The sequence below is a fragment of the Theobroma cacao genome, chromosome 10 (genome assembly GCF_053813885.1).
Source record: "Theobroma cacao isolate CCN51 chromosome 10, ASM5381388v1, whole genome shotgun sequence".
NCBI classification, from domain to species: Eukaryota; Viridiplantae; Streptophyta; class Magnoliopsida; order Malvales; family Malvaceae; genus Theobroma; species Theobroma cacao.
The window spans coordinates 450,102-470,846 of NC_142648.1; the positions used below are offsets into that span (position 1 = coordinate 450,102).

At 37.5% G+C, this 20,745-nt stretch overlaps 4 protein-coding genes across 5 annotated transcripts; 2 read left to right on the plus strand and 2 right to left on the minus strand.

Moving 5' to 3' along the window:
* Positions 1–1,400: 1,400 nt before the first annotated feature.
* Positions 1,401–6,311, minus strand: LOC18585781 (biotin/lipoyl attachment domain-containing protein). Its single transcript, XM_018129362.2, has 9 exons — positions 6,115–6,311; positions 4,785–4,991; positions 4,388–4,464; positions 3,772–3,825; positions 3,240–3,500; positions 3,090–3,152; positions 2,432–2,500; positions 2,298–2,343; positions 1,401–1,807 (listed from the first exon to the last, which is right to left on the minus strand). The coding sequence occupies exons 1-9, from the start codon at positions 6,146–6,148 to the stop codon at positions 1,746–1,748; spliced, it is 873 nt and encodes a 290-aa protein (XP_017984851.2). The 5' UTR covers positions 6,149–6,311; the 3' UTR covers positions 1,401–1,745.
* A 443-nt stretch (positions 6,312–6,754) lies between these two features.
* LOC18585782 (neuronal PAS domain protein) lies at positions 6,755–8,504 on the minus strand. Its single transcript, XM_018128996.2, has 2 exons — positions 7,619–8,504; positions 6,755–7,540 (listed from the first exon to the last, which is right to left on the minus strand). The coding sequence occupies exons 1-2, from the start codon at positions 8,473–8,475 to the stop codon at positions 6,901–6,903; spliced, it is 1,497 nt and encodes a 498-aa protein (XP_017984485.2). The 5' UTR covers positions 8,476–8,504; the 3' UTR covers positions 6,755–6,900.
* Positions 8,505–10,393: 1,889 nt separating this feature from the next.
* LOC18585783 (PRA1 family protein B1) lies at positions 10,394–11,445 on the plus strand. The gene has a single exon (XM_007008785.3). The coding sequence runs from the start codon at positions 10,536–10,538 to the stop codon at positions 11,190–11,192; it is 657 nt and encodes a 218-aa protein (XP_007008847.3). The 5' UTR covers positions 10,394–10,535; the 3' UTR covers positions 11,193–11,445.
* A 148-nt stretch (positions 11,446–11,593) lies between these two features.
* On the plus strand, positions 11,594–17,697 carry MRLK (meristematic receptor-like kinase). 2 transcript variants are annotated; one of them, XM_088802468.1, is made up of 3 exons: positions 11,594–13,861; positions 14,300–16,797; positions 16,884–17,697. In XM_088802468.1, exons 2-3 carry the CDS (start codon positions 14,865–14,867, stop codon positions 17,504–17,506), a joined length of 2,556 nt encoding a protein of 851 aa, XP_088658594.1. In that variant the 5' UTR covers positions 11,594–13,861; positions 14,300–14,864; the 3' UTR covers positions 17,507–17,697. The 2 variants fall into 2 exon arrangements, with proteins under 2 accessions (XP_088658594.1, XP_017984456.2); XM_018128967.2 differs by having other exon boundaries at positions 14,994–16,797.
* The last annotated feature ends 3,048 nt before the right edge of the window (positions 17,698–20,745 follow it).

Consider the following 20,745-nt stretch of genomic DNA (forward strand, 5'->3'; position numbering starts at 1 on the left):
GCTACCGTTGCTGCAACATCAACAGCAGCAGGGAATGACAATGTCAATGTGAGCAATGAAACGGGAAGCGGGTCGGGTCAGCAAAGGAGGTTATGGGTGAAGGATCGATCGAAGGACTGGTGGGACCGTTGTAACCATCCGGATTTTCCAGAGGAAGAGTTCCGGAAGGCGTTTCGGATGAGTAAAGCCACGTTTGAAATGATATGCCAGGAGTTGGAACCGGCGGTGACGAAAAAGAACACCATGTTGAGGGATGCGATCCCGGTCCGACAGCGAGTGGCTGTCTGTATCTGGAGGTTGGCTACAGGGGAGCCGCTTAGGCTGGTTTCGAAACGATTCGGGTTGGGAATTTCAACCTGTCACAAGCTGGTACTGGAGGTATGTTCAGCTATAAAATCTGTCATGATGCCCAAGCATATTCAATGGCCTGATGACAGGAAAATGAAAGAAATCAAGCAAGAATTCGAGTCGACATCAGGGATTCCTAACATAGGTGGTTCAATATACACAACTCATGTGCCAATTATAGCACCCAAGGTCAACGTGGCAGCCTATTTTAACAGAAGGCACACAGAAAGAAACCAAAAAACTTCTTACTCGATTACAGTCCAAGGTGTAGTCGATCAGAAAGGGATTTTCACTGATGTTTGTATCGGATGGCCTGGTTCAATGCCTGATGATAAGGTGCTGGAGAATTCTGCTTTATACCAGAGGGCTAACAAGGGGGTCTTGAAGGATGTTTGGATCGTTGGGAATTCTGGGTACCCTTTGATGGACTGGGTTCTGGTTCCTTACACGCATCAGAATCTGACGTGGGCTCAGCACGGTTTCAATGAAAAGATTGGTGAGATTCAAAAAGTTGCTAAGCAGGCGTTTGCGAGGTTGAAAGGGAGGTGGTCTTGCTTACAAAAGAGAACCGAGGTGAAGCTCCAAGAATTGCCTATGGTGCTTGGGGCTTGCTGTGTTTTGCACAATATTTGCGAGATGAGCAATGAGGAGATGGAGCCTGAACTACAGTTCGAGCTTTTTGATGATGAGATGATACCTGAAAATAATTTGAGGTCTGCGAAGGCTGTGCATGCCCGGGATCAAATTGCTCACAATCTGTTACACCATGGCCTTGGAGGCACTGGTTTTCTATAGTCTTTTACATGAAAGATCATGATCGACTACAGCACACATTGCAACCATTCATCACCAACAGTTTTGACAAATTTGACTGACTGAGAATTTTTGTCGCACATTATACCCTTGATGTATTATTACAATAATTCTTGTAAACATCTGTTTGAGTTTCTAGACTTTTTCTATGTTGTCCCTCTTAAAATACGAAACATATACTCTCTATTGAGGTGTATAAAGCTAGAAACTTTTCTTTACTGTCACATAAGGCACAAAGATGCGTGCAAACGACAACCTTGGATTATGTTCTTGACTCGACAATGATTTGTCTCTGAGCAACAATCGTCTGAAGGCTTAGTATACAAAAAAAATTTAACTGACACAAATGATAAGCCTCTCCTAAATCTGTAATGCTTAAAACAATTATTCAGTGGCTTCCAGGGAATTGTAAATCATTAGCAACATTGAGTACAGATCCCCAGCTACACATGCATTTCGTGATTGTGCCCAGGCGCATGAATCAAAAGACGGAACGAATGAAAGGATGTGAGAAAACAAAATGAAAAACCTTAGTATTTTGGGTCATTTGTCTCTGCAAAAATACGGTAGTTACAAGAGAGCGCTCACTCGATGCCATGAAATGATGGCAAGACTGCAATAAGGGGGTCTCCGTAGCCAACGGCATCTGTCCAACACAGTTGAAACAAAGGCAAGAGTTTGTGTATCAGACATGTAGAATCATCTAGAATGTTTCAAAAACTCAACAATCTTGATAACTAAAAGGTGTAACTTGATCAGGTTCTATTAACCAAGGAAAGATGGACTCTCAAACATCCATCACCCTCCTAGTACCAAACATAACAAATAGGAAAATTCACGCAATTCATCCTGTCAGACTTTTGCTTTAACAGGGAATTGAATGACATCATTGAACCAGTAGCTCATGCTGACTGTTAAGGTTATGAATAAATATATGCAATTGTAATAACAGCCCAGGTTTAGGTTTATGCATCTCTGGCAGCACCCATTGTTTGCCGTAATGCAATCAATCCTAGCACCAGCAACTATGCATGTGATATTGCATCAAATGAAAAGCCGATTGAACTTACCCATTATAAAGACACTTTAGATATTAAGGTATAAAAATAAATATGAAATGTGGATCGACATTATACCTCCATCATCAAAGAGGAGCTTTAAGACTTCTCCAGCAACATCTGACTGTTCAACAAAACAATAACATACACCATTAGACACCTACTTTTTAAAGAAAAACTATAACTAACAAATGGAAAAAATTTGAACTCACCTTAACAGGAAGTTCAGTACCAAATTGATCCAAGAATCCTATCACTTGTCCTTCTTTGATCAAATCACCCTGCAAGTATTTTTTTCACTGCAACTTTTGAGGATCAAGAAAAGCCAGTTGAAGTTACGAGGCCATGATAATAAGAAATCAACAGCATCGACAGGTAGAGCCATCAGATTTCAGTTCAAAGAAAACTTGTGGGCAAAGGCATAACTAGGGTGGATAGCAATAACTCAGTTAAAAGTACAAAGTTAGCAGGTACAGAGTTTGCTACCAAAAGATGCTGTACCATAGATAGAAAATATATCCAAAGACCTTTGTTTTTGACTTTAGTATCTCTAGAAACAACCTGCCCAAATTCATTTCCCCAAAAAAAAACCTGCCCAAAATTGGCATCTTCGCTCACTTACATGGCTATACATTAATCCTTTTGGGGAAAGGCCATTAGTATCTCCTATAATTTAGCCCCAGCATAAACAAACTCAAGCTTTTGCACAGGTAACAAATATTTGACACTTGACAAATACAAGAACTCGAAATACATGGAAATACGAAGATTTAGAACAGATAGGCTAATTAACAATTTGACAAATCTCCATTATTCGTTATCAAAGAATGTGTTAGCTTATAATGCAAATATTCAGACAGGAACTAATACCTCTTTACAGATGGGAGGTTGCTTCTTTCCTTTCACTGTTCTACCCCTTCGGAATGTACCAACCTGCAGTTACATGATGGCTTTATAAAGATAGTGTTCCAAAGAAATAAAAAGAAAACATAGTCCTTGCTCTTGATAAACAGCACATACTATAGGAGAAGGCACTAGAACATAGTTACTGGATCCAGAAGCTTCCAAGGCAGCTAACTTGGATGACTTCCCAAAGGCAGCATTTTTAAATGGAGTAGGCTTCTCTGGGGAGGGTTTTGGTGGTGATGGAGGTGGGGCAACAGCAGCTGATTCATTCATTGGTTTAGTTGGGATGGGTGGGGCTGTTGTAGGTGAAATGTTGGACAAGGGAGTTTTTGTGGCACCAACATTCCGCTTCAGATGCATTTCAAAGTCTCCAATCTGTCACAAAGCAACAGACAATTGATCAGAAAACATATTATAGGGAAATGCAACAACATTCATATAAAAAACTTAAATCCTGCAGATGGCCAGCTGCATTACATTCATTCAATGATCAAATGATCAACATGGAAGGTTTCACCCCTCATGATTTTCAAATAAGCACTGAGACATATCCTTACAGAAAATTTTCAGGTCAATCAATGAGTCATAAGAAAAAGTTTAGAAGAAGCATGCAAGTATATCACATGACAAGAGAATAAGAAATAACCTTCATTTTCAGCTCAGCCACCTCAGTCTCATCACATACCTCCAGCACCAATGCCTGACAATTTGAGCAATTATATGTTAATTATCTAGCAAATTAGAATCACAAGAAAGAAAATCTTATTAGATCAATACGAAAGGAGCAAAAGGTACAGTGAATAAATGATAACCATAAGAAAAAGTCAATAGAAGACTCATCAAAGAAGAAAATTGCAATAGACATGGTAGAAACTACACAACAGCAACATAAAGACAGAAAGTGAGTAATTTTGTTAGCATTCAAAACATAGAATACTCAATATTAGCATTGCTGTCACAAATTTTGTTAAACTCCGCCACATAGGAATTACTAAAGAGAATAAAGCTCAACACAAACTAGCACTATTAGTAATTCTTTGCTCCAAATGGGGCAGATACCAATATTAAGCTAAAAAACAACAACAATCAAGTTGTTTAAATTTAAGAAACAATGATGACCCAACTTGAAAACGTAAAAGCAATCACAAAAAAGAAAAACATTATGAATCATTTTTGTAGCACCAATAAACTCTTCTTAAAAAGAAGTGAGCAACAACAAGCAAGAGTAGAAAAGAAAGTCAATTTGAAGATTTAATTATTACCTCAAACCCATTTGGAAAAGTTGCATTCCGTGAAGTTTTCTTCTCCATTGAGCCTTGTGCGGTGCTATCTAATGGAACTGTGGCAACCATAATTAACAACTTTTAACATGCAAAACCAGACACAATGCACAAGCTACAATGTAATTACATAATAAGTGACTTAAAAACTATTTTGCTTTCAGTAATTAAGGAAAAAAAAATTGATTTTGCTTTCCAAAACCGGTATAAATCTGTAACAAGTGAAGTGCCATGTCTGAACAGAAGAAGGGCCCAAATGCAACAGATATTGGTATATTTTAGCACAATGCCATGGTTCAATTGCAGTTAAACCATAATTAACAAATTTATGCAAACAAGGGCCATAAAAATCTTTAATCTGAAGTCAATATAAACTCACCATTTGACTTGGCTGTTACAGAAGCTTCAGGTGTCTTCATGCATGATATTAGAGTTACATTTCGTTTTGTAGCAGAATTATTCTTCCCGCCAAACATCAAGCCTGGGACACATGATTTTCTTGAAGTGGCCAAGCCACAAGAATACATATGAACAGTACTTGGCCTTTCAAGTGAGCAATGTGCTTGTGAAACAGCACCTACAGAATCTGAAATTTTAATAACAGAATATGAGCTTTCAGTGGCAAATAAAGTCATATATGCAAAATTTAAATTTCATGAAATCAAGTCCTCACAACCATACTTTGCTAAGGTCAAGATTTCAAAAACTATATAATAAGAAATGGATGCCAACAAAGTACTTGATAAGCCAAGAAGAAACATGATCTTACAAAGAATCTCAACTAAAAAACAAAAAAAAAAAGCAATTCATAATGCTGAAACTGTTCAAAACCCATTGATTCTGTCACATGATGGTTAGAGGAATACAAATTTAATTGGCATTTTAAGAACCAATAAGCCTTCTAAGTACCTTCTTTGTCTCTCAGTTTCTCCTTTCTTTGTTGAAGGAGGGCATTCGCAAATTGAAAAGCCTAAATTAGCTTCCACTACAAACTCCCAAAGACATCTTCCCTTTTTCTTTTTTCTTTTGAGTATTGATTATTGAAGATTGAACTTAGCAGAGGGGTAGGCGCCCCCCCCCACCCCACCCTAAAATTTTAAAATTTAATAATTATTCTTTCTTTTTCTTTTTCAAATTTTATAATTTTGTTTCCTATTTTTAAAAAAATTTATAATTTCATCCCTATAAACATTGAATTTCTTATTTTCACTCCCTCAAATATGAAATTCTGGCTCCGTCACTGACACTTAGCATGATCTCTAATAATAGAAACTTATATATAAATATCGATAATATCAACAGTAAAAACTCTATTCTTATGGAAATTAGATTCACATACTTAGCTAGCTTAAAGATATTGCTTAATATTCAACATTCTCAATGGATATTCACAGCGAATAAGAAAGAATTGAAGGCAGATCTCAGCATTTTTTAGGTAAATTTCAAATATCTCTACGCCAAAGCTCTATAACTTACACTAAATCGTCAAAATTTACTACAACCAAAAAAAAGAAGAAACAAAGACAATTATTAGATCCAAAACAGATATAAAACACTCAAAAAGGATTCCGAAATGTCACCGCTTCTTCACCGACTGAAAACAGTTATCCTTTCTTTTCTCTCTTCGTTTCCAATGTAACCAAACAAAAACTCAATCAAACAAAGAGAAATAAACATAACAAGAGAAAACGAGAGAGAGAGAGAGTTACAGTGAAAGGATCGGAGAGCAGCGGAGGACTCCATTGGAATCGACAATGAGGAGGGCGAGAGAGAGAGAGAGAGAGAGAGAGAGAGAGGGGATATAGAGGAAAAAGCGGGGGCAAAATCGAGAAGATTGAAATGAATATAAAAGAGAGCGGGGGTTGGTTAGCTGAACAGTTGGTGAAAGAGATAGCAGCTTCGAAATGTCCGCCTCTGTCCTCAGTTGCTCCACCTGACGTCATCGCCTTCTCTTTCTCAGCTTTAAAGCTCCGTACCTCTCCAACTTACGCCCCAGGTATTGCCCGCCTCCAGTTTGCGTGACGCACGCCCTTTTGAGAGCCCATTGAGTCCAGACTGGCCCAATTCTACTTTATTGTGGGCTGTGGCCTAAAAATAACTGGCTTTATTAGCCCAAAGTGAGCAATATTCTATTAAAATCGAATTAATTAAAATAAATTCAGTTAATTCTGAAATGAACATGATTAAATCGATTAATTCTTTCAGTTTTGGTTTTGAAATATTTTAATATTTTTAACCATATTTGTTGAAATATTCTAATGTTATTGAAGAATTCATAACTTAATTTTGTTTACTTTATAATTACCATAGAAAGAAATAAAACTTTAAAAATTGTGTTTGAATCTGAAAATTTCGATTAATTGGATTACTAATCAAATTAATTCGATTAATCGGTTAATAATTACTTTAAGAGAGAACTTGGTTTTTACAAAGTGAATATACAAGAAGAATTTGATCAGCTTCTAGTTTACATGGTGATGGGAAAACAAGCTTGGCTAAGCAATGTTGAGATGGAGGATTTCTCTGAACTCCAGCCTCCTAGTCTCGTTGTAAAATGTTCTATGTTTATTAGGCCAATATGTTAGCCAAATCCAACCTCTGATTTCCCACTCCATGGTTTTCCCCATGGCACTCTTATCAACCTTCCACCAGACTTTTTCTCCGTATTCATCCCCAGCAAAGATCACCCCTCCCTGCCTGGTGAAAGGCCGGTGAACGTTGGAGTACCGGTCTTTGAAGCAAGCCTTGGGGTTGATCAAAGCAAGTTTCGAAGGTTTCGAGGAGACCACCTCCCTTCCATCCACGCTGTCGTGAAGGAACCAATTCAAGGTCCCACTGTAGCCATTGACAGATTGCTCGAACTTCCATGGCTTCATGCTCATCGTCGTGGTCTCTCCCACGGAAACCTTGAGTCCCAAGAAAGAGTTTGGAGGATCAAACGAGGTCTCTATGCTTTTCTCTATCTCTATCTCTCTTGCCGGGTTCTCTGTCGATTTGCTTACCGAAACGCTTAATATGTTGGACTGAAGAGTTGGGGTTACTTGCAATGATACTCTCGAAGGGAAATGTTTGTCGTCTGCCCCAACTCCTCGTTCGTTCATCAGAGTCTCGTTTACAAGCCGGATTATGTTACATCTGTTAACACGTAGGATGATACAACCACATCAGGACAGTTTTATGATTATGTTTTTTGTGATGAAAAGATGTGTTTACCTTATGTTATCGATGTTCAGCATCACATCGATCCATTTCTCTTGCACAATGACCTTGTAATTGACTTGGATAACCCCTTCAAGCTGGTGGTAATGAAGGGAGAAAAGCAGCCTCTGGTCATCAACAGAAGCATTGCTTGAACTTTCTATATCCATGGCTATGACAGGACAGTATAGTTGAACTTTCCACAAACCGAACGTTGAAATTGCATATGAGAACAGCGGGGATGGCGTCTTCATCAGGGTGCGGTGTGTAGCTTGAAGCTCCACGATCCAATTGGTGATGGCGAGGTTTATGGACCGCATCCATTGCTCCTCTAAGTTCGATCCCAGGAGTCTCATCAGCGATTTCGAAGCTTCTCTCAGCTGCGAGCATGCCAGCTGATGCTTGAGAGTATTGAGACATGCTGAACGGAGATCAACAGGGGCTTCGTAGATGCAAATAAGAAATGCAAGAGTGAGAAATGAGAGATTGAAGATGCCTTTGAGACCAGACACGGATTCGAGTTTCGGGAATCTGATCAAGAAGCTGTTCTTGTTTGAGCCATAGCTAAGGACATCTTGTATGAAGTTGAGCACGAGACAGGAAATGGCTTCTTCATCCAACAGTTTTGAGGACTTGGGGTTGATGGCTAAGGGCTTTGAGGCCCAAAGAGGAATGGAGACACTGAAATCAGCAACTATGGAGATGGAGAGAGTTGAAGAATGAGGGTTTTTGGCCACAGAGAGTTTGAGGGATGGATGGGATGAACTTGATGAAGAACATATGCATACAGACATGGAACTTGTTTTCCATTGAGTGATTGGAGGAAGGTTTTGAATCCAGGTAAACATATCAGGATTGCAGCAGGAAGCCATTGTTAAAGCTTGATTATTATCAACTTTTTTCTTCTCTATCTGTGAAACAAAATTCATATGGATGATCTTTTTCATTTAAAGACACCCATCAATGGGTACAAAACTAAAGATTCTTGTGGGGAAGCAAAGTCAAAAATGATGGGAATCAATGCATGGAAAAGATAGAAGAACAAAACATCTCTACTTTTGTATTGAGAAAGCAAACTCTTTCAGTTGGATAATCTTACAAGGAAATTTCTCACTTCAAGATTCCTTTAGGACATCCTACAAAGATAATACTCATAAACAAAAAACCAATCCCATCATTATTGGCTCAATGATGAGAAAAAGAAACAAAAAAGTCTTTCTTTGGATTACAATTACAATAATTATATTAATATTAAAAACGGTCCAAATATTCCCAATTTATCTTTGCAAGTAAAGTTGTTTCTTATGAACATAGAATTTACTTATAAAACATGATCTTATATAAATTAAGTAACAAAACACTATGGAAAAGGGCAGCCAGCAATTTACTCCAATAATGATAATTTATGAGCAAACTACATATATTATTTAAAAAAAAGGGACTATGCTCGACGGAATAATCAAGTTTAAGATATGATAAAGTTTAAACAAATTGCATGCATAGAAGATTTTAAACTTTTTCTGACAAAATGATTAGGTTTAAGACACGATAAGATTTAAATGAATATGCTTGCTTTTAGGAATTCAAAACGTTTAGAAAGAATGTATACTCTTTTTTCTAAATCAAAAGTCTAATCATCAATAAGGTTGCGTTTAGTACGTTATTGGGAATGTGATTGCTGGGTATATGATTGCTAGAAATGTGATTGTTGGGTATATGATTGTTAAGAATATGATTGCTGGAAATTTGATTGCTAAGAATATGATTGCTGGAAATTTGATTGCTAGGAATATAATTTTGTAACATTTGATATAACAATGAGAAAGTGATGATTATAGAGAATGTGATTGTTTAGAGCATTACATTAGTCTAATAATCAATAAGTTGTTTTGACCAACTATTTATTTCAAAGAAGTAAATGATTAAAGTGATAATGGATAAAGATGTAAAGCTAATTAAACGTTGACACTTCTATTTTGTATTTAGTATGAATAAATAAATAAAATAAAGTTGTATATGTAAATATTTTTTCTTAATCTAGAACCAAGGTTTTTATTTCATTTAATTCAATCGGTTTTGATTTGAAATTTTTTCGATTAATCAAATTAATTTATCTAATTCAATTAAATGGTGAAAAATTTTATTTCGAGTGGTTCGATTAATTATGTTAAAAGAAAATTTTTAATTGAATTAATTGTTTGAAACCTTTATTATAATACTTTAATATATTAATAGAAACATTTTCAATCATATATATTAAATTATATATTTATGCAATATACACCTTCTTAATCTAACATGAACCTTAATTGTAATCAAGTCTAATATAATTCATCCCTATGCTAATTAGATACATTATCCTTAGATACATTAATCAAAGTGTAATGTATATTAATAAAAGCCTAAAGTAATCCTTATGTTAATGAAATAATCACAATGCATCTATTCCATTCCGATTTTATTTCCATCTAATTCTAAATGTAAGATTATTTCATTGTGAGGATTAAATGTATCATCTACGTCTAAATATAATCCTAATTATGCTAATAAGATATTAACCTAAGCCTAATGACTAATTTAATCCTTATGCATTTCTAAATTTGCAAATTTAATCCTAAGATTAGTCATGTAATTATCACCTCTTAGTTTTTATTTTCATCATAAAAAATAAGAAAATGAGTTTCTGTCCCCTGCAAACGATCACATCCAAAACTCTTCATCAATACCGTTTATTTGCAATCAATAACCAATAAACCGTCTATTGTAATACATGGAAGCGTAACCCAAAATAAAAACTAACACCGGTAAGTCGGTACCTACGACCTCTCTCCCCTCTTACCTTTGCGATACTTAAAAGCCGATTGCAAAGCAACCGCTATAACGTCGAAAGAACCGCACGCGCCACCAGCATTTCCTATCTCACCTGCCACCGATGGCGAACCCCCCGACCATCCCGATGACGAGCTCTCAATCCACGGCGGGTAGCGGGGCCCAGTCACAACCCCCGATAGCTACGCCCGCGTTCCGTGCGTTCCTCTCGCGCCTCACGTCCTCGATCCGTCAGGGACTCTCCCAACGCCGTCCATGGTACGAACTCATCGATCGTTCTGCCATGGCCCGTCCCGATAATCTAACGGATGCCTATTCCCGGGTCCGCAAAAACCTCTCCTACTTCAAAGTTAATTACATAACTCTGCTCGTGGTTGTTCTCGCTTTCTCTCTCCTCTCTCATCCCCTCTCCCTCCTTGTCCTCCTTGGTCTCCTCGCTGCGTGGGTTTTCCTATACCTCTTCCGACCGTCGGATCAACCTCTCGTGCTCTTCGGCCGCACGTTCTCCGATCGCGAGACGCTTGGCGCGCTGGTGGTGTTGACCGTCTTCGTTGTGTTCTTGACCAGCGTTGGATCGCTCTTGATCTCCGCGCTCTTGATCGGAGTCGCCATCGTTTGCCTACATGGTGCATTCAGGGTTCCAGAGGACTTGTTTTTAGACGATCAGGAGCCTGCGAACACCGGATTCCTCTCCTTCCTTGGCGGCGCCGCCTCCTCCGCTGCTGCTGCGGCGGCCCCAGCAGTTGCCTCACGCGTTTGAACAACAGATCTTTGAAGCTGAACGTGCGTATGATTTTTTTACCTTCGTTTATGGTAAATCAAAAATGATTTACTGTTTTCATGATAGATTAAAAGATTCAATTGTAGCTTTGTTGTCTTGTTTGTATTTAGATTTGGATCTGAACTTGGATTAAGAGTTAGATCTTATTGTGTCTTCATTTGGATGTTGTAGTATTTACCACTTGAAATTTTGATTTTGATGAGATTTAGATTTGGTTTTAGCTCATTAACTATATCATTGTTTTATGTATTCTTTATCTGTTTATTTTGGAGCTTTTATGCTGTTGTTTTTTCATATCAGTGGTAAGAATTTAGGAGGTTTTGGAGGTAATTGTCGGTTACATCATTATTAGGGATATGAAGTTACTAATTGTATGTATTTTACGAAAGTTGTTTTGTTTTGATTTGTTCAATTTTCTTACGTTGGCAAATTAGAAAGAATTTGATATGGTTTACAGGGAGGTTTATGCTAGCTAACTGTTGTAGTTGGTATGGAGAAAGCTGAAGGTTTTGGTTCTTACTTGTTAGTGAAAGTGACGGTTTAGGGTCAAAAGAGCTCTAATTGGGTGCTTTAAGGGAGTTTTTGAGTTTCATTTGGTTCGAGTGAGTTCATTAAGGTTCTAGCTAGTTAACTGGCTTGGCCTATAGCTGTGGTTTTTGCTCAAATATTGAATATTGATTCTAGTTGACAAGATGTTGGGCATTTAATAGCTTGCTTGGTTGGTATCATGTAGAAACTAGGAATATTTTTGGCTTGAATGATTAGGTGATTCTGTTTGGTTAGCTGCTGTAGTTTATGCTATTTTGATAGAGGGGAATCGTCAACCTTCTCGTGCAAGGGATGAAATTTCTGAGGAATTGGAGTTAAAACTGTTCCATCTTTGCTTTGCCAAAAGTTGCCCTAGATTATTTGTAGTGTTATTTGTGAGATATGTGGACCCTTGTTGTTTAAGTTTGTGTTATTATATAATATAGCTGTTACTAATTCAAATTTCTGTTGGCTTCCTCTTGGTTGTTGAGGTTCTGCTTGGAAGTTTATGGTGTAGGATTAAGAGTAACAGTTTGCTTACCAAGAGCTTTATGAACTCTAATAATAGCTCTCACATGTCATTTCCAAATGGTATGGAACTCCTAGCTTCTTAGAAAAGTGCAATTGCAATCCTTGCTTGTGCTAAAACCCTAGCTTTTTATTTGTTTTTTGTTCCAAGTCACTAAAATGCAAAGTAGCATCCATCTTCCCAAGAGTGATTTATGTACATATAATCATTTTTGGTGATCGTGGTTTTGGGCTTTTTTACATAGATGACTGGCGTAAGATAACCCTTATGGGATTCACCATGAGACTATTGTCATTGTAGTGTGTAAGAAAGTGTAGATGGATCACGACGGATCATGACTTGGGGTAAATCATATAGAGTAGTCCTTATAACACCTAATATGAGAGCATGTAGTAGTGACTGGGTATTTGACAGTTAGACTGAAATTCTTTGGCTAGATGCAAATTATTAACAAATAGTTTTATTGCCGATAATATATATGTCATTATTTGCCAAAAGTTATTCATGTCATCCGTGTCCAAAGTGTTCTACTATTTACGCATAACAGTGCCATTTTAACAAAGTAATGCAGCCTCCATGCCTCCCATAAACCATTATGTGCTGCTGGCTCAGCAAAGTTTTAGCTAAATAAGCATTTTCAGTTCTGGTAATCTGTTCTGCATCAAGTGCTGGCTCTTGTCCGTGTATTGGATAGGCCAGGCTTGGAGTTGATGTATGGTAAAGCAAAGATAGAGATGGCGCTCTTCTAATTATTCTATGTTTAAACCCAAATTATCCGGGAAGGGACACTGGAGTAGATTTCCCGGGTTCCTAGTGGAGTAGCTTTGAGTTAGGTTTCATATTCTGTCACATTCAAATCAGGTTCTCTATGTCTTTGGATACGAGTCATGTTGTCTGCTACAGTGTACTAACTTGAGAATTTTCTTTGTACTCGTAACACATAAACATTCTATTGACTACAGGATATGTACGGATTGAAAAATACATTTTGTTGCAGCACCCCAAGTACATGACTAATAAAATAATTTGCATTGTTGCTATAAAAATGGAGATGAGTGCCAGGAATCCTCAATGGCCGGGAAAGTGGAAATATGCATTCATTCTCTGATTCTGAGTCGAAACCATGGATAATCATTCCATCTCTAACTCGGTGGCCTGATGCTTAGAAGAGGCCTCCAGTCAAGCAGGGAGGTAGCGGAAGTCCAGGATCGGGCCTGGCTAACGTATGGTCTTCTAAGAGCCAGGTCCAAACCTAATGATGATGATGACGACGAAGCTTTTCGGATTATCAATCCGGACAGGTTAGCTCGACAAAACTCGAACCTTTCCAAACTGGGTACTCATCATTAACTGTAAAAAGCTTCCTTTCGTGTGTCGTTATTCTCACCGTACGAGGGTGAAAACTCTGGAAACAGCATCTAATCCAACGACGTACATAGACGAAGGATCCCTTTCCTACTTTATCGTTTTTGTCAGGAAATTCAAAGTTGAGAGATAGTGACCTGTCATCTTAACTTCGTATCATTAAACTATAATCCCCCCAACCACCTTGGGAAACCTCATGGCTACTATGGTCATTCCGATTATTAAGGTTAGCCATTTCTTTTTTGAAACTTTGTGACCTCTTTTATTGTCCATTTGATGATTTATTTTTTTCATAATTTTACACCATGTGATAGTAAAAATAAATAATTTAATATAAAAGTGATATTACGACAATAAATCTTAATTATTATAAATATTCTTTTGATATAAATTTTAAATATCAATAACTAAATAAATAGATAATGAATGAATTAAGTATTGTAAGAATATACAATAATTCAATTAATTAATTATGTCTTAACTGGATTTTAGATAAATTTTAAATTCATATCTTAGCAATACCAACATGTTCAATAAATGAAAGACAATTAATCTAAATTCAAATTTGTTTAAATTCGTATTATGTTGTATTATCATATTGTATACAAATTTATCATCTAATACAAGGTATATTTTCGTACTACCCGAATATAATCTCCTGCAGGTGTTTGTTGGTAGGACCCAATTGAGAAAGATAGCCGTTAGAGGAGCGGCAAGGGCAATAAAAGACCACATATTCAATCCATGAACTGGTCAAAAAAAACAAATGTATAGGAAAATCATGGAGCTTTGAGAATAGAGAAAAAAGAAATGTTAATGTTTTGGGTGTGATCAGAAAGAAACTAGCCGTTAGGCTTGTGAGTGGTGCAAGAGGGGATGAAGAGCCTCTGCTCCCTTATTGCATCCACCTGACAATTTGTCTCCTTTTTTCTTTTTTTTTTTTTATCTCTCCCAATACAAAAAGATTCTTCTCTCTCCCTCTAAGGTCTTCACGTGCTCTTTCACAGTAAAACCGCACCTCTCTCTGGGCTCTTCCTCTCTTACTACAAAACCCTCCCACAACTCCCATTTCCCCTGTTTCATTCCTCCATGCCATTAGGGAAAGCAGAATCAAACTTGAGAGAAAGGAAGAGAGGGAAAACAAAAACGAATATATTATATATATATAACTACTGTTTCTTTTTCTTCTTCTTTGACTTTTAGCTTTTTTCCTTCGTTGCCACTCCTTAATGGCAATAGAGAAGCAAGATTTTGAGTTTTTGATTTGTAGAGATGTAGATTGGCGTTGCATTTCGAATAAGAAGAAGGAGAAATGGAAGGACGTTTCCCTTTTTTCTTACATTTTCTTGCTTCTGCAGCTGCTCGGGTGCTTCTTCATTCAACCAGTTTCAAGTCAGGCCTGGGATGGCGTCATTGTCACAGCAGCTGATTTTCAAGCACTTCAAGCGTTTAAGCAAGAGTTAATTGACCCAAAAGGGTTCTTAAAGAGCTGGAACGACAGTGGCTATGGTGCTTGTTCTGGTGGTTGGGTTGGAATCAAGTGTGCTCAAGGGCAAGTCATAGTTATCCAACTCCCATGGAAAGGACTAGGTGGCAGAATCACTGAGAAAATTGGGCAATTCCAAGCACTTCGAAAGCTTAGCCTTCATGATAATCTCATTGGCGGCTCCATCCCTCGAGCATTAGGCATTCTCCCTGATCTTAGAGGTGTTCAGCTATTCAATAACAGGCTTTCAGGCTCAATTCCTGCTTCATTAGGTTCATGTCCTTTGCTTCAAACTCTTGACCTTAGTAATAATTCACTCACTGGGACAATCCCTGAGAGTCTTGCGAACTCTACTAAGCTTTTCAGGCTCAACGTTAGCTTCAATTCTTTGTCAGGATCAATCCCAGTTTCTTTCACTCATTCTACTTCTCTTATTTTTCTTGCACTTCAACACAACAACCTTTCTGGTTCTATCCCAGATTCTTGGGGTGCAACACAAAAGAATAGCTTTTATCAACTTCAGTACTTAACCCTTGACCATAACTTCCTTTCTGGAAGCATACCTGCCTCTTTAGGAAAGTTAAGTGAGCTCCAAGAGGTTTCTCTTAGTCATAATCTGATTACTGGACCCATACCAAGTGATATGGGAAGTCTTTCTGTGCTCAGGAATCTAGATCTTTCTAATAATGCAATTAATGGAAGCTTGCCTGCTACTCTCTCCAAACTTTCCTCTCTTGTTCTGTTAAACCTGGAAAGCAATGATCTTGAAAATCAAATCCCAGAATCCATTGACAGTTTACATAACCTTTCTGTTCTAGTTTTGAAGAGCAACAAATTTAGTGGTCCAATTCCAGCAACTTTAGGGAACATTTCCAGTTTAACTCAACTTGATTTGTCAGAGAATACGCTCAATGGAGAAATCCCATTTTCTCTTGCTGATCTCAAAGGTCTTAATTCTTTAAATGTTTCATATAACAACCTCTCTGGCCCTGTTCCAACTCCACTCTCCCAAAAGTTCAACTCAAGCTCTTTTGTGGGAAATATTCAGTTATGTGGTTATCCTGGATCAACTCCATGCCCTGCTCCAGCACCTTCTCAAAATGTCCCTTCTTCACCATCCGAGAAATCGAAACATAAACATAGAAAATTGAATACCAAAGATATAATCCTAATTGCTGCAGGAGCCCTACTTATAGTTCTGCTTGTTCTTTGTTTCGTTTTGCTGTGTTGCTTGATCAAAAGAAGGGCAACATCGAAGGCAAAAAATGGTCAAACAACTGGAGCTGCTGCTGCAGCAAGAGGTGAAAAGGGAACTCCAGCAGCTGGTGGTGAAGTTGAAGCAGGAGGAGAGGCTGGTGGGAAACTAGTCCATTTTGATGGGCCCATGGTTTTTACTGCTGATGATCTTTTGTGTGCAACTGCGGAAATTATGGGGAAGAGCACCTATGGGACAGTCTATAAGGCCACATTAGAGGATGGAAACCAGGTGGCAGTGAAGAGACTTAGAGAAAAGATTACCAAAGGTGAGAGAGAATTTGAAAATGAGGTCAATGTGCTAGGCAAAATCCGTCATCTGAATCTTCTGGCTTTGAGGGCTTATTACTTAGGACCCAAGGGAGAGAAGCTTCTTGTTTTTGATTACATGCCTAAAGGGAGTCTTGCAACTTTCCTTCATGGTAAGTAAAATGCAATCTATAACTATTTTGATTTCTAAAATATTGCAGTATTAGTCCAGCTAATAATATGTTCTATCCTGCTGCAGCTCGAGGGCCAGACACACCCATTGATTGGCCAACAAGGATGAGAATAGCAAAGGGTGTTACTCGAGGCCTGCTGTACCTTCACACTCAAGAGAACATAATTCATGGGAACCTTACATCAAGCAATGTGTTACTTGATGAGGATACAACTGCTAAAATAGCAGATTTTGGCCTTTCTCGTCTAATGACGGATGCTGCAAATGCTAATGTAATTGCAACAGCTGGAGCATTAGGCTACAGAGCGCCGGAGCTTTCAAAGCTCAAGAAAGCCAACACAAAGACTGATGTGTACAGCCTTGGGGTTATCATATTAGAACTCCTAACGGGGAAATCTCCTGGAGAGGCAATGAATGGTGTGGATTTGCCACAATGGGTTGCCTCTATAGTGAAAGAAGAGTGGACAAATGAAGTCTTTGATCTGGAGTTGATGAGGGATGCACCTTCCATTGGTGATGAGTTACTAAACACTTTGAAACTGGCTTTGCATTGTGTTGATCCATCACCATCTGCACGACCAGAAGTTCAACACGTTCTCCAGCAGCTAGAAGAGATTAGGCTAGAGACACCTGCTAGTTCTGGACCCTCTGGTGATGATGGAGCAGCAGGTCCTTCAACAAGCGAGTGAGAAAAGGGTTTTAGGAGTTGGGTTTATGTATGTAGGCAATAGAGTATAATTCTTTTATTCTTACAAGGTATCTTAAGATATTAATTTTGTGTGCCAATCTATGAGTCTGTAAATATCAGTATCTTTCAATTGCTCGAGGATGTTGTCATCAATTGTCATGATTTAGTTTAATAGTTGGTTTCCTTCCATCCCCTGGAAAGACTAGGCAATTTTGAAATTGTTTGCAATTGATTCACTGCAGAAAAGATTATTTTTCAGTTAAAATTTTTTGGCCAGTTAGAGTAAGTTTGAATTCGAGTTCCTTTTGATGGCTTATTAGAGAATTATAGTTCCAACTTAATCAAGCATCTGCCATAAAATCAAACTCAGAAAAAATGAAAAGTTTATCAAAGGTTTGATGAGTATGTATTAAGTATATGATTCAAGAGAAGAGCTCAATAAAGAATGGACCTCAAGTAGGCTAGTGCCTCCAGTAATGATTGGAAATCCTGCATAAGATTATGACCTTTAGATTGAGATGATTGATCCATCTTCCATAGTTAAACTATAAGCATTATTCACAAATGTCATGGCTCTTGTAGTTTCAGTTCAGACAATGACAAGTTACAGCATGCCAGTCTCTAGCTTCTGGCCAATAAGCTTCAGTCCATGTGGGTGCAGGAATTGCTGAAATTGATGTTAAGCCTAGCCATTATGTTGCACTAATGAGATTTCTGGTGCAATCTTCAGAAGTTTACATTATTTTTGCATATATGGAATTGCTGATGCTGGCTCTTCAATGAATTTCCCGGTGTGGACTGCATCAACTACAGCCTCTGGTGGGCCAAACTGTTCATGCAACCCATTGTCGAAAGACTCAACCTTCTAAAAAAAAAGTGCCTTTCTGACTACCATTAAGAGCCTATCAATCCTTTTAAAGGTACTTAAAAATGGGATTTCATTACTGCCTTTAAATTATTTGTTTGGTGAAACTTCGTTTTTTGTCCAGGTAATTCAGAAAAAAAAAAAAAGAAACCCCATCAATTAGTGGTTCCATTTTGTGAGATTCAATCAGAAAGTGGTTGGGGGGCTGCATTTCCATGTTATTCTGTCAGCCATTTGGATTTTTTGGCCTCTTGCACTTTTATTTCATTTCCCTTCAATTTCCCTTTATCAATGCTAGTATAGCTTGGCAACCAAGTTGTTCGTGAAGAGATCAATCAATCTGTACCAAAAGAGAGAAAAAAGGGGACCAATTGTTTCACTTTAACAACTTTTTCCGCAATGCTAAAATGATGCTGATCAGTATAGCCCTTGATGCTTAATGGTATAGAATTTCAGGATTCAAACCAGGACAGAAACTGAAAACTACCATGGATATTGACACATTCCATGGTAATCTGAATGATCAACACCCAGATAAGCAAATTCCTTTAACTATCCATCACTGTCCGCATAAATTTATCAGACAGGAAAATTTCTAACTCTAGCTGACATTCCACAGAGCAGAATGCTGCAGTCTTTTTTTATCAGAGTAAATGACTGAAATTGATGGAATTAAACATTCCATGAGTTCTTCACACCAACCTATAACTACCAGTGAAAATGATAAGCTAAGAAAGCAAGTGGGGGAAAATATATATAAAACAGAGAGAAAAGTTTTATGGAAAGACAAAGCAGAAGTAAACTTTGACAAGGAAACTTCTGCTCTTCCATCAATTTTTTCATTTTCCTCCATTACTTTTAACGACCTCCTTTTGTACTTTTTATTTTCTTCTCAAGATTCTGAAAAGTCAATAACAAACTTTACCAACTTTGTTAATTGTTCATTCAATTTTGTTCACCTATCTAATCCTAATCCTCTCTTTCTCTCTCTGGTAATTGACATGCTTCTCTTAAAAGAGACTAACCGTTGTCACTCAAACTTGTTTGGTCTTTGCTGTTGTTTCTGAGTAGTAGCCATTGATGCCACTGAACAAATTAATTAACTAGTCCTTAAGGATGAATCATTTTTCCTTGTTTTTTAAGATATATATATATATTTTTACAATTTCTTATAGCCATAATCTCTCATCGCCATAGTATAGGGATTGATCTTCATTAATTTACAGCATACACCAGTAGATTCTTACAAACCAGACCAAAATCATGACATTAGCCCAAAACTTGGTTTCTTTTAAATGCAATCTACCGGAGTAGCTTTCATCACTAATTTTAATTCTTTCCCATTGTTTTGTAACTCTAAAATGTTGTAGTATATCAGCTTGTTTCTTCCTACCCTATTCTGACGGTGACAGTTTCCTGCATTTGCTGTCTTTTTGACAGATGTTCCTGAATAACTAGCCAATGTCATCTCCGGCAATTTCAAACAAAACTCTGTTATGTTGTTTCCATTACAAACTTGGGGAAGAGGGTATTTTTATTTTTGGGTACTTAAGGATAAAACAATCAAATTTGCTCATTTTTTCACTGCAAAAATTGTTTGCTGAAAGCAAAAGTTCTTTATCTTTCCAGGAGACATTTTTCCTTTGGTGGTTACCAACTAAACAGGAAAAGAAAATGAACCAGGTCTTCCCTTGCCATTCAGTGGTTCCTTATTTTGCAACATTCCCCATTCTTTTTTTCAAAGTTAATTGCATCATTTAAGGTTTTTTCAAATGTAAGAAAACGATTTGCATTACAAATTACATGGGGTTGGATACTGGCACAAGCCATGCATATCTTTGTGGGAAAAAGATTATCTTGCCAATAGAAATTTTAAGATCAAATTTTAATCAAAACACAAGCAACACGTGAGCAAATAAAATATACAGCGACTAGGTTCTATTGGGTTCATCCAACATGCCAACATGCAAGAAAAAAGAACATACAGTTTCCTACTCAAGATGTTGTTTCCAATATCTGTTTACTGTTTCATGACAACCTACCTAATTCTGCATACAATGAAACTCCAAAAATGACCGGTTGAAGTATCCACCAGACTTCTTGTTAAGAAAAATTAGTAGTTAGATTCAATCAAAATCTCTATTTTACTATCATAGTCATAAATAACAAATAATACTCCCCACCAAATAAAAGTGGACTTTTACACACGATTTTGTTTACTTTGAAAGGAGACTAGCTTAGATTCAATCGGTGGGGTTTTGAGTCCATATTCAACCTAAACTAATCGATTCAAACCTTTGGTATCAGGCCACGTCTGTGTGAGTAAACAGATCAAAAATCGTCCCTGACTCAGCCATGGGGCTGATCTTAAATGA

What these genes read in the sequence shown, in the direction of transcription:
- LOC18585781 (XM_018129362.2), bottom strand. Translation starts at nt 6,148, where the DNA reads ATGGAGTCCTCCGCTGCTCTCCGATCCTTTCACT. An exon ending in TGCTCTCCGATCCTTTCACT is followed by an intron (nt 4,992 to 6,114) that starts GTAACTCTCTCT and finishes TTAAAATTTCAG; the next exon opens with ATTCTGTAGGTGCTGTTTCA. An exon ending in TGTAACAGCCAAGTCAAATG is followed by an intron (nt 4,465 to 4,784) that starts GTGAGTTTATAT and finishes TGGTTGCCACAG; the next exon opens with TTCCATTAGATAGCACCGCA.
- LOC18585782 (XM_018128996.2), bottom strand. Translation starts at nt 8,475, where the DNA reads ATGGCTTCCTGCTGCAATCCTGATATGTTTACCTGGATTCAAAACCTT. An exon ending in CTGAACATCGATAACATAAG is followed by an intron (nt 7,541 to 7,618) that starts GTAAACACATCT and finishes ACGTGTTAACAG; the next exon opens with ATGTAACATAATCCGGCTTG.
- LOC18585783 (XM_007008785.3), top strand. Translation starts at nt 10,536, where the DNA reads ATGGCGAACCCCCCGACCATCCCGATGACGAGCTCTCAATCCACGGCG.
- MRLK (XM_088802468.1), top strand. Translation starts at nt 14,865, where the DNA reads ATGGCAATAGAGAAGCAAGATTTTGAGTTTTTGATTTGTAGAGATGTA. An exon ending in TCTTGCAACTTTCCTTCATG is followed by an intron (nt 16,798 to 16,883) that starts GTAAGTAAAATG and finishes ATCCTGCTGCAG; the next exon opens with CTCGAGGGCCAGACACACCC.